The sequence below is a fragment of the Phalangium opilio genome, unplaced genomic scaffold, assembly GCF_054372755.1.
Source record: "Phalangium opilio isolate 3A_F unplaced genomic scaffold, DU_Popi_V2 ptg000024l_1, whole genome shotgun sequence".
Classification (NCBI taxonomy): domain Eukaryota; kingdom Metazoa; phylum Arthropoda; class Arachnida; order Opiliones; family Phalangiidae; genus Phalangium; species Phalangium opilio.
Window position 1 is genome coordinate 2,345,462 of NW_028324155.1, and position 17,744 is coordinate 2,363,205.

The 17,744-nt window shown below is 39.5% G+C and overlaps 1 protein-coding gene across 5 annotated transcripts in view; it reads right to left on the bottom strand.

Annotated features, from left to right (window-relative positions):
• Positions 1 to 2,857: 2,857 nt before the first annotated feature.
• Positions 2,858 to 17,744, bottom strand: part of zfh1 (Zn finger homeodomain 1) — a 173,603-nt gene continuing 158,716 nt past the window's right edge. For 4 of the 5 annotated variants that reach the window (XM_089867789.1, XM_089867790.1, XM_089867792.1 and 1 more), the window contains exons 3-8: positions 10,537 to 10,982; positions 9,309 to 9,575; positions 7,470 to 9,226; positions 6,885 to 7,389; positions 6,593 to 6,818; positions 2,858 to 6,021 (exon numbers count right to left, since the gene is read on the bottom strand). In XM_089867789.1, the coding sequence (XP_089723915.1) occupies positions 5,828 to 6,021; positions 6,593 to 6,818; positions 6,885 to 7,389; positions 7,470 to 9,226; positions 9,309 to 9,575; positions 10,537 to 10,982 (3,395 nt within the window). In that variant the 3' untranslated portion in view covers positions 2,858 to 5,827. The remainder of the gene's footprint in view (positions 6,022 to 6,592; positions 6,819 to 6,884; positions 7,390 to 7,469; positions 9,227 to 9,308; positions 9,576 to 10,536; positions 10,983 to 17,744) is intronic. The other variant, XM_089867791.1, reaches the window with a different exon arrangement.

Here is a 17,744-nt window from a genome sequence, read left to right on the forward strand (position 1 = left end):
CCCCTCTTGCCCTCAGCTTTCCTAGAGTAGCTAGCTGCTAGCTATAGATCCCAAAAACCACCCGTAGAGATTTAAAAGCACGGATGGAAAAAGAACCAAGCAATCCAGAAGTTTGTCTCTTGCGTACAAGAACCAGAAATCCCTTAGTTGATGTACAACATTACACGTGTCTTCCTAAACATACTACTACCTTCGAGAACCGTAATGGTCAGCGCCTCCAAATAGCTGCCTTATTACTCTCAGTCTTCCAGCACAATGTTTTACTTCGACTCTAGAACTTCTGAAGGAGTAAATGTCTTCGGTGGTACCAGGATTTTTGAGAGCTAGCAGCAGCAGGGCGTTGGGGAAGGACAGGGGGTATTTCTGTCGTTGACAGCAATGTTGCGTGTCCCTGTCATTGGAATACCCACGTAATTCTTCGCCTAACACTTTAATTAATTGCTTATGAGAGAATTTCGCGGGTGCTCTGCCTCTGTTTTTGGTCTAGGGATCGTCTTCGCGGAATAGAAATGGTCGCGTCTTTCTTCTTTTATATCTAAAAGGGATAAGAATGGCAGCCCCCGTAATGAGGGCTCCTTTCGAGCCAACTGACCCTTAAGTCCAAAAAGAGAAGACGACGGATGGGGGCGGAAACCTCGGGTTTGGGACACTCTTTTGGTATGATGGCACCGCGCGCTAATACTTAAGACGGTTAAAGATTAAGACGCGATCCTTTTGTCACCGCTCGAGCTTTCTTACGAAACACGCCAAGCGCTGGCGGATTGGACAATCGGCTTTAACCCGTCCCCATTCTCTGGTGCTCGGTTCAACGTGTTACAGTTAGTAACGATAAAACGACTCGGTACTTCCCAGAGTCCCTCGCGTCTTTCCTTACACTTCCAACGTCTCTTCATTAACTAACGCACGTTGAATTGTAGCGAAATTAGGTTTTAAAACAGTGGCTCGGTCCAGCCCCCTGGCCAATACTTCGTTTACCAATTTACCAAAAACCGCAAATTTTCCGGACAGTACCTTTCATAAGTCGAAAGAGTGTCCCTTCTTTTTAAATTTCATGAAAACTAGTTTCATACTTGGATTTATGGAGACAATTTACTTTTTATCTGACTTCTCTAGATAGTTGGGCATCATTCTTAAACTGGACAAAGTCCTTTCATTTATAAAATATGAATGTTTGACATTTAGAACTAGAATTCAGGCTTAATATTAGGTGGTCAAGACACCGTACAGTCCAATATCAAATAGAATATTCTGTTCTGTTAAACTGATCTAAAATCTTGACGAAAGAAACTCCTATAACTTACCTCGACTCTGAATGCGCATTAAACGCCAAGAAATGGTCAACACTTTAATTCAATCTGATTACGACTTTCTTCGAGCACGATTGGATGCAAAATGGCAAAAAGCAAATAAATATAATTAAAAAAAGGCGCACGGAAATGAACGAACAACCCGCATCGAAAAATTAACCCGTAAAAATTTTTTTAACGCGTTACCCTACTCTATAAGCAAGGAATAATTAAACAGGAGACGAAATTGGAAAACGCGCGAATATCTGGATTATACTAAAATAAAATAATTCGCGCTAATTTAAATTAAAATAACTTGAGCGGCTCCTACATTCAGCATTTCAGAAAAGATTCAAGTTTACAATGTTCCACTGATTAGACAGACAAACGCGATCACAAGAGGAACATAAACTGTATCTCTAAATATAACACGATGTCTCAAGGACGGTATATACCAAGACAGAAATTGAACCAGAACATATTTATGACCTGAGAACGTACGAATATCCATCTTCAGCTAATATTTCCACTTTCCAATATGACGAACAATTTATCAGGCAACCGGAAATAGAGGAAGAAAGAGCACTAGATCAAAGTTGCTCAATTTTGTGTTGAACGTTCTCAGGTTTTATATGGGTTCTTGGTTGAACAAAACAAAAGGTTTAAGCGTATAGAGTAAGTTAGAATGTAATATCTTAAGTTAAAATTGGGACGATTGTAGGAGAACGACAGTCTAATCCGACACGAGCGAGACATGTCGCTGCCGAAAGGAAGGATTTCATTCTTAGCTTCTCCTCACTCTTCCCTAGTTGGAATTCATCATTAGGACTTAAAGGGGATACGAAAAGAGCAAAGGTAAACAAGAGAGTCACACCTGGCGATGGCAGAAGCTTCTCTTCGAGTTTGACGAGCTCATACTCCCTCTATCTTTACTCACTCCTCTCTGATCTTCCCGCTCTATATCATCCTTGCTCTTCGTCTCCCCTTTACGCGTAATTCCTTCTCATAGCCATATAGTGAGTGAGCTGAGGTCCCGGAGACACCTCAGGGGAAGAATTAGGATCTGTTGGGAAGGAAGAGGCAGAAAGATGAGGTTCCCTTGGTTAATTCCCTTGTTTTCCCGAAGATTCTTTAAGCCGTCCGTACGGCGGCGAGGCATCTTTAAATTTTCCACGTATATGAAAAGGGGGAATGCTAAAGATGTGGAAGCTGTTAAAAGATACGTTTTTTGTTGATATAATCGACTTTCTTTTTTTACGATATAGCCCTAGTTAGGTATTTATTTTTAATCCTGGTTTATTTAATCCATGTTTTTCTTTCAGTTCTAGTTGTAGTAGAGTTATTAAACTTTACGTGTAGGTTACGTTTTTTTTACAGCATATTTAAAAGAATAAAATAACAAAGAAATAGAAGGCTTCTCTTGTAAGTAATTGAACAATTTCTGTAGAATAAAAGAAAACAAATTATTATTCATGCATTCATGCAAAAATTTAAAAATATTAAACAGATCTTACCTTGAAATTTGATGGGGTGGACATTAATAATAAAAATAATAATAATTAAACAAATGGTTATAGAAAAAGCAATATTTTTATTTTTTTCACAAATTTGGCCATGTTTTTTTTGTCGTATTTTTATATAATGCAGAATACACGCTGCTTTACAATTGGCAAAAGTATTATTATACGTTAACAAATGATTAAATGTTATTTTTTCCTCATCTTATTTGTATTTAATTTTACCATTATTTCTTTGCATCCTTTCCATAACGTCTCTTCTTATTCGAATCAATCTCAAATCTTACTTATTCTTCGCCCCCCTTTTTTAAAAAATGGTTATTTACAATGTTTGGCACAATGAATTCGCTCAAATGGGCTTTAAATTGTTTTTGGTTTTATACATATATCCGAAGAAATTTAAGTTTGTGTTTTTTTCTTTAGTTTATTATAGTACACAATTAAAAAATGTAAGCTTATGGCTTGTTTTTTTTGTTCGTTTGTTTTTTCGATGGTGACTCAAAATATTATACACGAGAGAAGAAAATAGTTTAAAAAATGAGAAACAAAATTGAAGGCGTAGAAAAAATATTTTGTTATTTTTTTTTCATATTTAAATTCTTTCTTTGTTTATATACGCGCAAATTTTATATACCTTTGTTTTATAATTATATATATTTATATGTAAAAAAATGAGGATAATTATAGAGTATAAAATATTATAATTATTATAATATTAATTAAGAGTATTCTTTTGGCAAAATAATGAAACATATATATTGCGCGAAAATAAATGATAAGCGAAACAAAAAAAAAATAATAATATAAAACCGGAGATTCTTTAAAAGATATTAAATGCAATTAGTTTAAGGTTAATTTGAAATTAAGTCAAATTAATATATTTAAATTTATACCGGAAGTGTTTGCGCAAATGGAAGTAACTGCATTTTCCACAAACGTACGCAGGTAGCTCGTAAGAATTTTTTATTTTTAACCCTTTTTTTTTAAATTTAATTTAATTTATTTTGAATCTCAAATTATTTTGAACTTAAAAAATAATAAGTAATGAGGGATTTACAGTAAATGAAAAAGAAACGCTACCGAACATTAATGGTTTACGAGAGAAGCCGCTAATAATTAATTATTTAATTTTTAAACAAGTTGTTCATATTAAATATTGTAACTTTATATTCGTTTTAAAATCGAAATATATATGGCACAGTTGTTTCAGGTATTATATAATTTCTTTTGTGTTTTTTTTTTTCTTCGTAAAAGTCTACGTAGATTATTTTTTTTTATATAGGCACAGTTCGCGAAGTCTTCCTCCTGACTCATTTTAATATTTTTAAATTTTATTTAATTTTTCGTTCGATTCGATGGAAACCTATATAACTTTTGACTAAAATTAATTAATTAATACAGAGACTTTTATCAATCAATTTATAATTTGAATTTTTTTTGGCAAATATTAAATTTTTGGCACGAGAGCTAATTTCTTATTGGAAGACGCCGGAGGTTTCGGCTCTACTTTTTAAACACTTTTCTTAAAACCTTTTTTTTATTTCATAGGATTTATGGGATAAGGGATTTTTTTTTGAAAATTCCGGGATTGGTGGAAGAATATTTTTTATTTTATTTTAGGTTATTTTAGAATTTATGGAAAAATTTCGATCACAGACCATCAAGAATTGAAGAACATTAAATTTATATTTGTTTTTAATTTGGAAGGAGTTAGGGGGGGGGGGGAACTTTAAGGAAAGGGGGGGGCTATTTTTTTTAGGAAATATTAGGTTAAGAATTAAAGCTAGCTTATTAGAAGCGGCGATTAACTTTTATCAATTATTATTTTACATTCTGACTAGCAGATACTCAAAAATCGAAAATTTGACCATTTCTTTTTTTTTTTTTACCCATGTACTATTTTTTTTAACAGCGTCAACTTTGAATTTAATATATAAGCGGCGAAAAGATGAATTTCGTAAGAAATTAAAAGTATTTAATTTAAAAATTAAACTTTCAAATATTCGTTGCTCTTTTTTTAAAATATAAAATTTAGTCGTTGTAGCTTAGAATCTTTGGTATGTAATTTGAATTAAATTGCCACTCAAATAATTATATATATATAAAAAAATTAAAATTATGACCAGGATTATTTTTCTCTAATTATTATTTAATTTTTTTTGGTAAATTTTAAACCGACTAAGAAAGATAAAATAAAGAAAGAAAAAAAATTGTATAACTGAAACTTTTGTGTAAAAATAATTTATAAAATAATATGTAATGTTATAGGAACAAATAATTTTAAAATTATATTCTAAATACTAAAGGGAGGCAAAAACAATATAGCGATGATACGAAAAGGGGGGAGGCAGGGGAGGGCTATAATATGTTCTTTAATAATTTTGCTGAACTTCAACGCGTGTAATTAGCAATAATAATAATTATGATTATAATTAGTACTGCTAGGAGTTCGCGAGCTAATAAAAATAATTCTATATGGCAATATAATGTTTTATATATTTTTTTCTTGGGATTAATTTTAACAATCAGGGTTTACTTATAAAAAACCAAAGAATATGGCCGCTATGTTTGTTTGTTTGTTTTTTTTTGGCATTTTACCTTAAGTTATAATAAATTTGTTCTTTATATTTAAAGAGTCACCAAATAATTGGTGAAAATGGTTTCGCTTTTCGTTCAGACACATAAGTATTTATATATTTATATATATATATATATATCAGAAATATATAAAACCTTTATAGAACAGGACCAATTTTCAACGTCTCTTTGTTTCGCGTTATTTAAAGGGAAAAACGTATATAAGTAATCAACTTCCCTGTACATCTTTGGCGTATTAGCGAAGAGTATTTGTTTTTTTTAATTTGTTTATATCAGTTTTTTTATCGCGTAATCGATTATGGACGTAATCGAATGGAAATGTTTCTTCGATTAATCGAAAATAAAACTATTCTTCTTGAAAAAACGGGGGCATAAGGTTAGGAAAGGTGACGTAAGGGGGGTTAGGGGATAGTCGCGGGTGTAACTTCATTCCCGGTATGGTTTGCAATAGCTGTATCTGTGGTTCATATGTTGGCTATACGAACCGGAATGAGAGAAACGTTTTAAACATTTTTGGCATTGAAAAGGTTTTTCGCCACTGTGCAGACGTTTGTGTTCGGTTAAATGGTGTTTATGTTTAAACGCTTTACCGCAAGAGTCGCATTTGTGGGGACGTTGTCCTGCAGGAACGCAAAATAACAATGGGGGGACACATAAATATAAAATGAACTTGACGGACCGTAGCTAATTAAAGAGTTATAATACGATAGATTGAACTGAACTATGTAGGTACAATATCTTTCCTTTCAAAATTGCTTTGGTAGAACCATGAGTTTATAAGATGTGTTCCATAAGTATGGCACTTCCTATATTTCGTAATGCTAGAGAGTTACTGAACGCTAGTCCATCTTCCTATTAAGTCTGTACTAAACCTTTGACAGCGCCTCACAAGGCGTCACTTCGCGAAAAGCTCTTAGTAACCAGAGACAAACTTATGGAACATATATTATGAACTTGTGGCGGATTTTCAATATCGCGATTACCAAATCGTTTAAAGGAAAACTGTTTCATCGCAGTTATGAAAATGGCTATTTTGACAATCGCTACTATGAGAAATTGCTGACCTAGCCACAAACCGATAGATTTTGAGTGACAAATTAAGGATAATTAACCTGACTGGATTCAAAAATATGGCTACCCTGACATGTTACGGAATAGTACATTGAATATTGCTTAAGACAGTCGACTTACCCGAGTGTTCGTACTTGTGCCTTGCCAATGAACTCTGCTTGCTGAAGGTTTTGTCACACTGATCGCAGCCATAAGCTCCGTCTTCGGATTCGGGTTTACCAGGAGTGATAGAAGAAGGTTTCCAGGGTTTCCGCCTCTTGGCGTTCGCGGAGGAAGGCGAAATGTCACCGTCGAACGCTTGCGAATTATGGTCTAACGGACTACCACTTTCATCCATATCATTTTCCTAAATAATTCATTGGACAGTAAGAATTAGAAAAGGTAATTCCTAAAGTCATACGAAACAACGTACCTTCCAAATTTTCTTGTAAAGTCTTTTAGAGCCCGAGGACTCGTCATATTCTCCAAGAATAGGTGAAGCTGAAGATTTGTTGCCATTTCTAAGGTCATCGGGGCTTTCCGAACCTTCTCTGCTCGGGGCGTCGCTGCAAGACGGTGGTCTTCCATCAATCTCGTCGTGGTAATTGTAAGCTAAATCTACTTGACTTAAAGCTCGATAGTTCGGGTAATCGATGCCCACTTGACTAAGATGTTCGCCGTTGCGTCCCGTCTCTTGGTAAGAGGAATCGTTAGTCGAGTGACTGTCGCTGTCGGACAGTTTAGGCGAGGTTGAGCCTCGCCCGCTATAATGGACGTGATTGTTATTTGTCTGGCTGAAGAGTGGGCCGTAAATTCCCAGGGGTGACGAGTGATGAGGACTGGCTATGAACCCGGCTCGTTGAAGCCTCAGTGCTAATGAATCAGTCTTTTTCATTAAGAAACTAGCCGCGGCTATGTTCCCGAATTTCTCTTCGTCCCTAAAAATAAAAGTCAGAAAAATAATTAAGACTCGAACCCCATTTTACCATTAATTAAATGATAATAAAGACGTTCGTACCTTTTGAAACCCCTTTCTCCGGTTCTGGGTGATGAGGATGATTCTTTGGGTGTGGACATGCGAGACGATTTGTGGCTCAAATTTAAAGCTTCTCCGTCGACCAAACCGGGCGAAGTGACCGCGGAGGTAGAAGCCGGGGAATATACGTTGGAATTTTTTTTACTCTTCAGAGACAGATCAAGCGGTTGTTCCGTAACGTGGATTTCCGGAAAGTTTCCGAGTAACGGAGCGTCTTCCGTCAGGACTCGAGCCGGGAAGCCCGTAGGAGGAGGGCTGCTTTTGCCATCATCGAAAGTCAAAGAGCTGAATGGTCCAAATGGTTTATAAACAGGCACGTGTAATGGACTCTGATGTTCTCCAACGCTGGCTTTGCGTTCTTTGTCCCTGGCGTCGCGGAACCAGTACTGAATAGCCTTGAAGGAGTAACCCAAATCCCGGGCTATTCTCATTAAATCCCCTTTCTTTGGTCGAGGATTACTGTAGAAACTCGCTCTTAAATAACGCTGGCTTTCTTCGCTGGTATTTAATTCAGCGTACTCTTTGGATGTAGTTTCTTCGTCTTCTTCTCCGGCGCTGGTCGTTTCGCTGACAGGAGATTTTCTACCCGATTTTTCAGAATCTCTAGGTTCCCGTTTAGTTTCCAAAAGTTCCTTGACGAAACTTCCTAGCACTTGTTCGGACCTTTGTTTGCAGAGGTAGCGTTCGTGTTGATGAAGGTCCACTTTACCCTGACAAAGCTCGTGGCAATATTGGCAACGGTCCTCGCTGCCTTCGCCATTCTTCTTGTCCTCGTCGCCACTTTCGTTTCCACTCTCCGCGTTTCCCACCATATGTCCTCCGCCCGTTTTTCCAGCCGCTAAGATAGAGGGGGCGTTGAGAAGTTCGGGCAAGAGCCCGTTCTTGGAAGACTTGACGCTCTGTTGTTTACACACGGTAGCGTCAACAATTTCCAAGATACGCTTTACGGCATTCATGTCTTGGTTCTCCGCAGTCAATAACGACGGAGATCGCGAATTCTCGGGCTGTTCGACTTTGATGACCACTTTGTCATTCGATTCCGAATCTCGGGCGTTCTCGGAAGGACGCTCAACGTTTCGGGTCGACGGTGGTTCGCCGGGTTGCTGAGACTGAAACTCTTTGGACGGTCCGTTTAAGCCGTTAGCCAGGCGGTTCTTACCACTCCCGAGGAAAGCGCCGTGTTGATGAATGTCAAGGTTAGCAGAGGCGTCTCTACCACCGGAGAGAAAGTCTCTCAGGGATAAATGACTCAAATGCGGAATTTGTAATAAACTGGACACGTCTGGGAAAGGTATATAGGGCGGTGGGACCATAGCGTTCTGGAAATGGTTGGCCAACAGAGTCTGAATATTTAAATTATAAGCCGCGGCCGAAGCTGAATTGAAACCCGGGATGCCGGCCAAATTTAGAGAATTCTGCGAATGGTGCGTACTATTTTGATTGGACGATTGATGGTGCCGAGTTGAACCGACCATGTCTAAGGGTGAAGAGAAAAGCCGAAAACGATCGTTGGCCAAATAACCGACGGAATTGGCTAAAGAGTTCGCGCCGGGAACGTCGGAATGACCACCTCCGTGAATGGGAGAACTGGTAGAATTGACCGCGGCACCGTATTTGGGAATAATAGGTCTAAAGGCGGCGTTAGCCGAATTTTGTTGGACATTGTTCAAATGATGGCTGAACGTATTGTTATTCGTCGCTCCTCGACCTCTGCCGGTTTTCAAGTCAATTTTTCGTACCTTTATAATGTTTAGTTGTCAAAAATGAGTAAAAAAAAAGACCTTGGAATATTTAAACAAAAGAAAAGTGAGATATCCATACCTTGAGGTTAACGACTAGGCACTTTTTGCTGGTCATGTGAGACGAAAAAGATCCGGAATGGGAGAATCTCTTCTGGCAATTGGGGCAGGCAAAGGGCTTCTCTCCGCTATGGATTCGAATGTGCTCCTTCAGGTGATGCTTGAATTTGAAAGCCTTCCCGCACTCCGGGCATTTGAACTTGCGCAGCACGGCGCTTTCGTCGTGACTGATCATGTGTCGCTGTAGACGGTAGACGTTGGCAAAGCTCTTATTGCACACCTGGCATGACTGGGACGCCGCGAGGGTGTTCAAGGGGGTCAAAGGTCGATAGGAAAGAAAGGACCCGGGAAATAGAGCAGCGATGAAGGTTCCAGAATGAGAGAGAGAAAGAGAGGCGAAAGGAGTAGAAAGGACCGGGAAAGGAGGAGAAGGTTAAGAAACGAAGGTTAAAAGTACCGGATAACAGGAGGGAACGAGTTGGCAGCGGACAGATACCATCATCGGGGATCATTTCAAGTTTTCAACCAAAAACCGTAAAACAACGTGCGTAAGAAACTGAACTGTCTTTTCATTCCCAAGAGACTTCGTGCAACAGGCAAAAGCCAAAACATATCATGAAAAAGCCAAGCCGTATTGGATAACAAAGGTTGCCAAAACCATTAAATAAATCTAAAGATTCACCCTAATACGCTACATCAATCAAAATTAACCCGGAAATTTTAAGTTTCAAATAAACCCAAGGTTTAGTTAGAAGGTTGACATTTATTTTAGAATATTTAACTAATCCAAGTGATGGATATATTAGCTACGAGTGAAAAATGAAGCGTTATACAGTTAGCTCACTTTTCTTTCTAAATTTCCTAACTTAATTTTTTTTTAAAAAAGTAAATTATTACTTGTTAAAAAATACTGCTTCGTAAGAGACGTATTGATGCGAGAAGAGCGGGTTGTAAGACGATCTACTTGATTTCCGACTATACAGGTTCAAACAAATATGCAAGCTTTCGAAAAGTCAAAAAGCGATGGCTGAACTTACAAAAATAACACAATAATGAGTGTACAAACTATAAAGTTTTCTTGGGGGCCAAAGCTCGAACGAATAAGAACATTTATTAACACACTGAAATGGTCACGAGGGGGATAATGAGAAAGGGGGAAGGGAAACCCACAATTCGAGGCCTAATCGCGTTGGAATCTTTTTCCGAGATTCGATTTTTTTATTTAATGATGGAGGAAAAATTGGTCTTACCTGATTGCCAGTAACGAATTGATGCGTCAGTTCGTGCTTTTCCAGCTGATCCCGATGAGCGAAAGCGGCGTTGCACTTGCCGCAAACAAAGTTTCGGTTGGCTGTCGAGAGTCCCGCGCCGTCCAGAGAGGATAACTCGGTGGCCGGGACTCCTTCTCCTATCGAGGATCTCGCCGTCACCGTGGCCGAGATACTGCCGGCGATGGCCGGAGGAGGCGGATTCGCTTCGGGACGAGGAGAGGCTGAGGATGCGGAGAGAGCGGCAGTGAGGAGAGCGCTCCTGGGATGCTGCGTTCTCGCCGTGAGAGACGGTGAGAACTGATCCGCCTCTAGGTGGAGCTGCCGGTGTTCGCTGGAGAGGTGATCTTTCAGGCAATCTATGGAACGGGACCCGCAGAAGACGCGCGGACAATGAGGACACTTCAACTTGTAGTCCAATCGCGATTCTGAAAGAGAGAAAAACGTAGCACCCTTTTTAAAAAATTGAGCGGTCACTTCTACGTAACGGAGCTAAACGCGTTTAGACACCCTCCTTCCCCCCCGAACCGCCAAAGGAAAGGTTGAAAGTTGAAGAAAAACGAGCGTCTCCCTTAACAGAAACGTATTTTCCCATTCTCACTTATATGGCACTAGCGCTTTATTTGCCAATTTAATGCCGAAAGAAAAGTTGACAATACGCCAAAATAGTTACGTTAGCCATAACTTGGGTCGAATGAAGTCGAGTGGAAAAACCTATCACCAAATTACCTTAATGAAATGGACATTTTATTAGAATGCAAAATTATAGTAAAGGTCATTTTTCCGACGGTTTAAGAAAAAAATTCATAAATTATTTATTTTTCAAAAGAGATGGGAAAAATTCCCCTTCCTCATCCCGGAAAAACTTGGCAAGTCTTGGAAGAGAAAAAGAAGTGTATTTGTGGTCATTCATGCGAGTATGTTTTTGCCTTGGTCAACCGACCATTTCCCAATAAAATTGCGGCCCCCATCTCGGTTCGCGTTAAAGTTACGGATGTCTGGAATATATTTCCCTGGATGAGGATATTTATATCAAAAACCAGGGATTTGTAAAAATTACCCTTTTATCTGTTGAAAAGCCACCGTTTCTAGAGCTTCTATCCCCTTGATTATATCAAAAACCAGGTACGTTTCAAGGTAACGAAAGATGATTCAAAGGATATTAATTAAATCGTCCCAGAAATGAACGAAACCTTAATAATTTTACAGAGAAAATGAATAAGAGAATTTAATTGAAAACCCGTACAAGTAGACTTGTCCCTGAACTTCAAATCTCAGGGGGAAAAACGTTACTAGGTGCATCGGGACTAAATTGGACGTGAAACCGAACCTAATCCTTAAAACATCGCTCGAGTATAGCCAACAAGTTAATTGATTAACTTTAGCGATAAGGCTGGGTATTAAATAACAAATGATATTTTAAATTGACACCATAATTTAAGAGTTAAGCAAAATTTAATCGTTTTAAAGAAGTGGTCTAGCCGTTATTACGTACGTAGCGGCCCTAAATAAAGCCCTCTTAACCTTCAAAAGTACGGCGTAAGCAACAAAACGTCCTCTTATAAACGAGCTTTAATCGAAAATCACCGCGGGAAGTCTTTCCGTGATACATTAAATTTCCTATTTATTTAACCTTTTACGAGAAGTGGGCAGGTTGAGCCCCTAAGCGTCGCCGAGTGTATGTGAGAGCGAAAGAGAGAGAAAAGGAAGGAAGAGGCTGAGAGGAGGAAAAGATGGGGGATGCTGGAGGTAGAAGGAAGGTATGGCGGGGATAGGGATCTTTTAAGTGGGGAGCCGTCATTCCTTCCCCATAAATTCTACGCGGTTAAACAGATTTCTCGCCAAGCTTAAAGTTGTCGGCGCCAGGTAAAGGAACCCGCGGCCAAGAGAGGGTGAGAGAGAGAGAGGAGGGATGAAAGAGGATGAAGGAAAAGAGGGTATTAAAGCGTTTATTTGGTAAGCGACCGACCTCTTGGAAGAGAGGATGCTCAATCTTCCAAATTAGATTGCTGGCTGTATATAGGAGCGTACCTCTGTGCTGTAAGATCTCTCTACTACTCTCTCTCTCTCTGGCACTCTCTTTCACCTGCAGACGTGTAATAAACTCTTCTCGAGGAGTCCCACCACCCCTCTTCCCTCCGAGTTCCAGAGCATCACCTACACCTTTAGGGGGGAAATCTTTTGCGCGTAAACGATGATAGAACGAAGAGAAAAGAGTTCTGGCATTGCAACGCGAGCGCGTTCCGTTCTAGCGCTCACAGTTTACTATATTTTCCAAAAAGGGAGCGAAATCGCCCCGTTTTCCATCGCTCAAAGGAACTGGAAAAGTTAAACTAAATTTCACGGAGTGCTCAATTTCCAACACAATATATTCCGAAAGACCGATTTTTCCAAAATTTTTGGATGGAAGACAGCTCCGCTTAGCTATTTTAAAATGAATTAACACTTGACGCGTTAAAAGTTTCCCCAAAACTTAATTAAGGTATTATGGTAACTTGGGCCTTTTCCTCAAAAGATTCGAGGTCTTTCTCTTCCGTACGACTGATAGGTGTGTCTTAAGTTTGATCGATTAAAATGGTTCTAGAAAAATCCGGAGAAAACGAATTAGAATTTCGGATTGTAATATAGATTATATCGAACTAATCACGGCAAGGTTCGAACTAATTTTCGAATTTAAAATAAAATAATACTGAAATTATCCTCAGCAAAACAAAATAAGTTAGTACAAATTTGCATTTCACAACACATCGCGAGATTCGGTCGTGTATTCCATCAAAACGAGGCTTATTTTCTATACACGAATTCAAGAACGATGTCGTCCATGGTGCACGTTTCGAGGTAAGTTTACCTAAACTAATTAACAAAATCAAGCCAAGACACCTGAACGTAAATACAGTTCAAAATCCAGAGCGCGTACCTTAGCTACAGCAAAAGTTGAAAACAGGACTAGGGAGTATTGAATCTTAGTTGGAATAAACAAGCGTATTAGAGGGAGACAGTTGGACGAGATGGTGAATTCTAGCTTTCCCCTGAGGAATCATCGGGCAAAACCAGTAAATAGACTAATAGCGCTGTATTCTCTATCTCCTAGCTCCCTCTCTCTGTTCCCGCGCTCGCCACGGTTATATCTCATCCTCTCTTCCACAAAGCAGTGGTGCTGGGTGGTTGACTACCCTTCGGAACTGGTGAATCTAGGCTTAGATTCCCCCTGAATACAACAACGTATTCGAGTCACGATTCGTCTCGCGGAGTCACCAAACGTTCTCAATACGAATAGTCGTAAAATCGGACTGGCCAAATTTCAACCCCTTCATCTATCTCAGTTCTGTATCAAACCCTGCCCATCTCACTCGACTCGTAAAAATACAACATCTCTAGAGCACCCTCCACACTTTAAGATACCCGTCGCTTGGAAACAGTGAATATTTTCCAATTTAAAATTTATTAAAAGTTTTCAGCGTGTTCAGTAAGAAAGGTGACATTTAGGGGTACAAACTATAATGTATTTCTAATACAACCCCTGTAGAAATGTTTCACCCTCAATACACCATTTTCTGTTTAGCCTGCTGATATATTTGTTTACCTCAAAAATATCATTTCAGATGTTGTAGAAGTATGGTACCGGGGGAAAATAGGGAACGTGAGAGAGAGAGAAAAAGAGGGGGTGGGGGTATTTGTATTTCCAATAAAAACTGTTCGATCGTTCGCGGAGCTATAAAATGAAGAGGAACGTGGGAGGATGACTCGATTCTGGCTCGATTCAATGGGAGAAGAAGTTTTTTTTCATTCCCTCTCTTCACCCGGATTCGCTATAAATCATCTCGCTGTCAGTATAGGTCCCGGAAACCCCGAAAAGTCACTTCTTTCTACGTACACGTTGGAGGAATAGAGCGAGAGAGACACACACTCTACGCGTGTGCTTAAATACGTATAGCTTTTAACTATATATGATACTACGAAGATGCACTACGTTTCTATGAACCCTCAATACAATATCCAAAGAGAGACTCAGGTCGTGTTCGAACCTACATCCTCATATCTGTATAATTCAGATTTCAACCCTGATGAGAGCTACTAATTTCAGTCTCTTCTGGGTAATGTTATAATAGAAATAGTTTCCCTCGCCATACGTGATTTGGTAAAGCCTACGAAACTTAAGTTCAATTTGGAGAAAATTCAGAAAACTCATCGGGAGGTACAAACTAGACTTTTGAAGCAATTCTACTTAAGTTTGGAAGTCCTTGGGCGAAATTGGGATAGGGATGAGGTAACTTACACCTTTGGGTTTTATTTCCTTTCAATAGAAACGGGTATATAGGAACTTGGCTCCATTTAGGGGGTTCTATTTCGGAAGAAGGTATAAAATGGGGAGGGAATCGATGATTTTCTTCAGAAAAGAAGCACCTTTCTATTCAAAAGGTAGTCGGTACCGCGAGCAGGGATCCAGAAGAAGAAGCGGTAGAAGAAGAATATTGAGAGAGAGAGATTGGCCGACCGTTCTTTTGTTCGAGACATTTTCACCTTTAAAAAGTCGAGGGAGACTTTGAAATATATATATTCTCCTCTCTCTCTTTCTCTCTACCCCAGACCGAAGAATCCAGCACTACCATCAGTATAAGGGTTTCTTCCTATTGTTCGTATTGTCACGGCGAGAGAACCGTGAGCTAAGTCTGGTCGCCACCACCGCGTGGCAGACCTTTTCTATCCGAGAGCGCGAAAGAAAAGCCACGTGGAGGTGTATTGGGAGAAAGAGCTAGCTAGAGTTCCACGTAGCGCCCCAGCGCCAAATCAGCTCTCGGCTGATTAAACTATACACGACGGAGCCCTTTGTTGGATATCTTCCGGACTGAAGACTCCTTATAGCCTAGGCTCCTACGCTTCGGTTTCTTCCTGCATGGCAGCGGCGGCGGGGAGACCTCTGAAAACTTCTTCCACTCGATTTAAGGTTACCTCGGGGAACTTGGCAAAACGAAAACCCAACCTTTACCTATACCTTACCATATCCCTCGTTCTTTCCTTCGCGAGTCTAGCTATTAAAGGTTTTCTATTTGTTTCCTTTATATACCTAAGATAGTCGGAGACCTTACACAAAGACCCAAGTACTTCTCCCTTACCAAGTCCCTATGCATACGCAATTTCAACAAAACGCTTTCAATTGAGGAAAACTCGGGTTCTTCTTACATTTTGTCAACGTCATTCGTGATCAAGTTCAGACTATAAAATATAAGAAAGCTGAGGAGAATAACATACGCTGTTTATCTAAATTTACTACGAACTAATTAAAACTAGAATTAGATAAACATTAATTCAATAATTTTTGGAAATGACAACAAACAATTTTTTTGAACTCCTCAGAGGCCTTCACGATATTTACAAGTCCTATCTGTTTAGGCCTTTTTTTTCTTCAAGAGTAAATAAATATTATACCATCAAAGAACTAGTTTTTCGGACGCAAACGAATGGCCCACTCTGAACTATAATAGCGGATTCTGAAACTGCTGAGAGAGAAATAGGCTTAATGCCAGTTAGAATAAACGAGGGTATTAGTCATCTAGCCTTATAGCGGAAGCGTGCGAGGACTGGTGACGGAGAAAAAGAGGAAATTTCAGGCAGGCTTCAGGGTTCTCCAAACACCAACAAGAGGCCATTTTCCACAATATCTAGGAGAAACGCCAGGCTGGATGGGAGGAGGACGGGTGTATATATAAGTGTATGAAGAGTATGAGAAGCGCTTAGACCTTTTCATATAGCGTTGATTGTTGCCTAGGGAGGGCGCGAGCTAAAGGACTTTTATTAATAAGAAACAGCCACCGACACTATACCGTACCATCCCCTTTCCTATATAAAAGTACGCGAGCCGAACTCTACCAGCCTCGTGTTACGAAAGGAAGACAAAACGTCGAAAACTCTTTATTCCACTTTCGAGAGTTACAAATACGTGAGCGACTCCGCTAACGACGATTAGGAGTAAAACCAGAAGTAGATTAAAGGAGGTTATCAAAATGATATGTCGATACGTCCAGATAGTTTCCCAATGGTTTAAAATTCTCTCCTCGACTATGAAAACTACGCGTTGACCAACTTCTGGCATAGTTGTAGAAGAGGGAGAAGAAAGAGGCAAATCGCACTGTGAGAGGACGACATTTGAGAAGTGAGAGAGAGAATATACAGAAAATAACGGGGTACCATCCCCTTCTTCTAACTTCTATAGGGGGCTTTTACCGGCAAAACATCTTCCCCGCATCTCGGTGGACTTTCCACCGCTAAAAGTCATAATTCAAAAGAGCTACGTACGTACGTAACGTTAGTTGGGGCAAAACTCTTATTCTTAACGATGAGGGGCCCCCAAAAGGGCGGTGGCGCGTGGATGGTGGTGGTGTCCGGGTCATAGCGAAAGCCGCGGCAAAACCTGACAACGACGTTAAGAAGCGTTATCCATAATTATATATTATATCGTCCAGAACTCCGTCAGACCATACTCCAGAGTTTCTCGAGCTCTCTCAGTTATACCCCTTGGTACCTCGAGACGGAATATTAGGTTAAGATCTCGTGGGGGTAACATTCCCGCGCCCGACACACGAATAAGGTAATCATTTATAGCCCTCGTGTCCTCCTTATTAGCCAAACCGTATACGATGTCTGTCCCTTGTCGGACATTACAAAGCTACGTTATTTTAATCAGAAAAACTATACTACAGTTAGTCTAGAACCATACGCATGCCTCGTTTAGCAAGTAGGTATATCTCAAAATGAGCGAGAAAATACTTTGAGTCGTTTAGAATTCAAACACACCCCAAAAAAAGCCAACTTCAGTTGTATTCAACGCAATACAATTATCTAATGCTTACTACACATAGAGTTTTGAAGTTTTGCATAAGGTAAATAGCGTTGTTAGATGTCGCTATGGTCATAAGGTAAGCCTTGGCGCGATTTTTCAAACGAATCAAAACCCGCGTAGTAAGCTTCTGCCATTCGCGCCTAACAAGGGTAAGCGTGATCACGGTACAAAATCAGAAAGGTAGACTCGAAAAAAAAAAAAAGAAAGTTCTTATCTCAACCTTAATTAAAATTCTAATGTCGCCAAGGATTACTTTAAAAATTACGCACCATTCGCGCTCTCAAGTAATATTGTTAGCAGAAAAGCAACGATCGACCTTACGGGGTTTCAAAAAAATCCCGACAACCTTTGC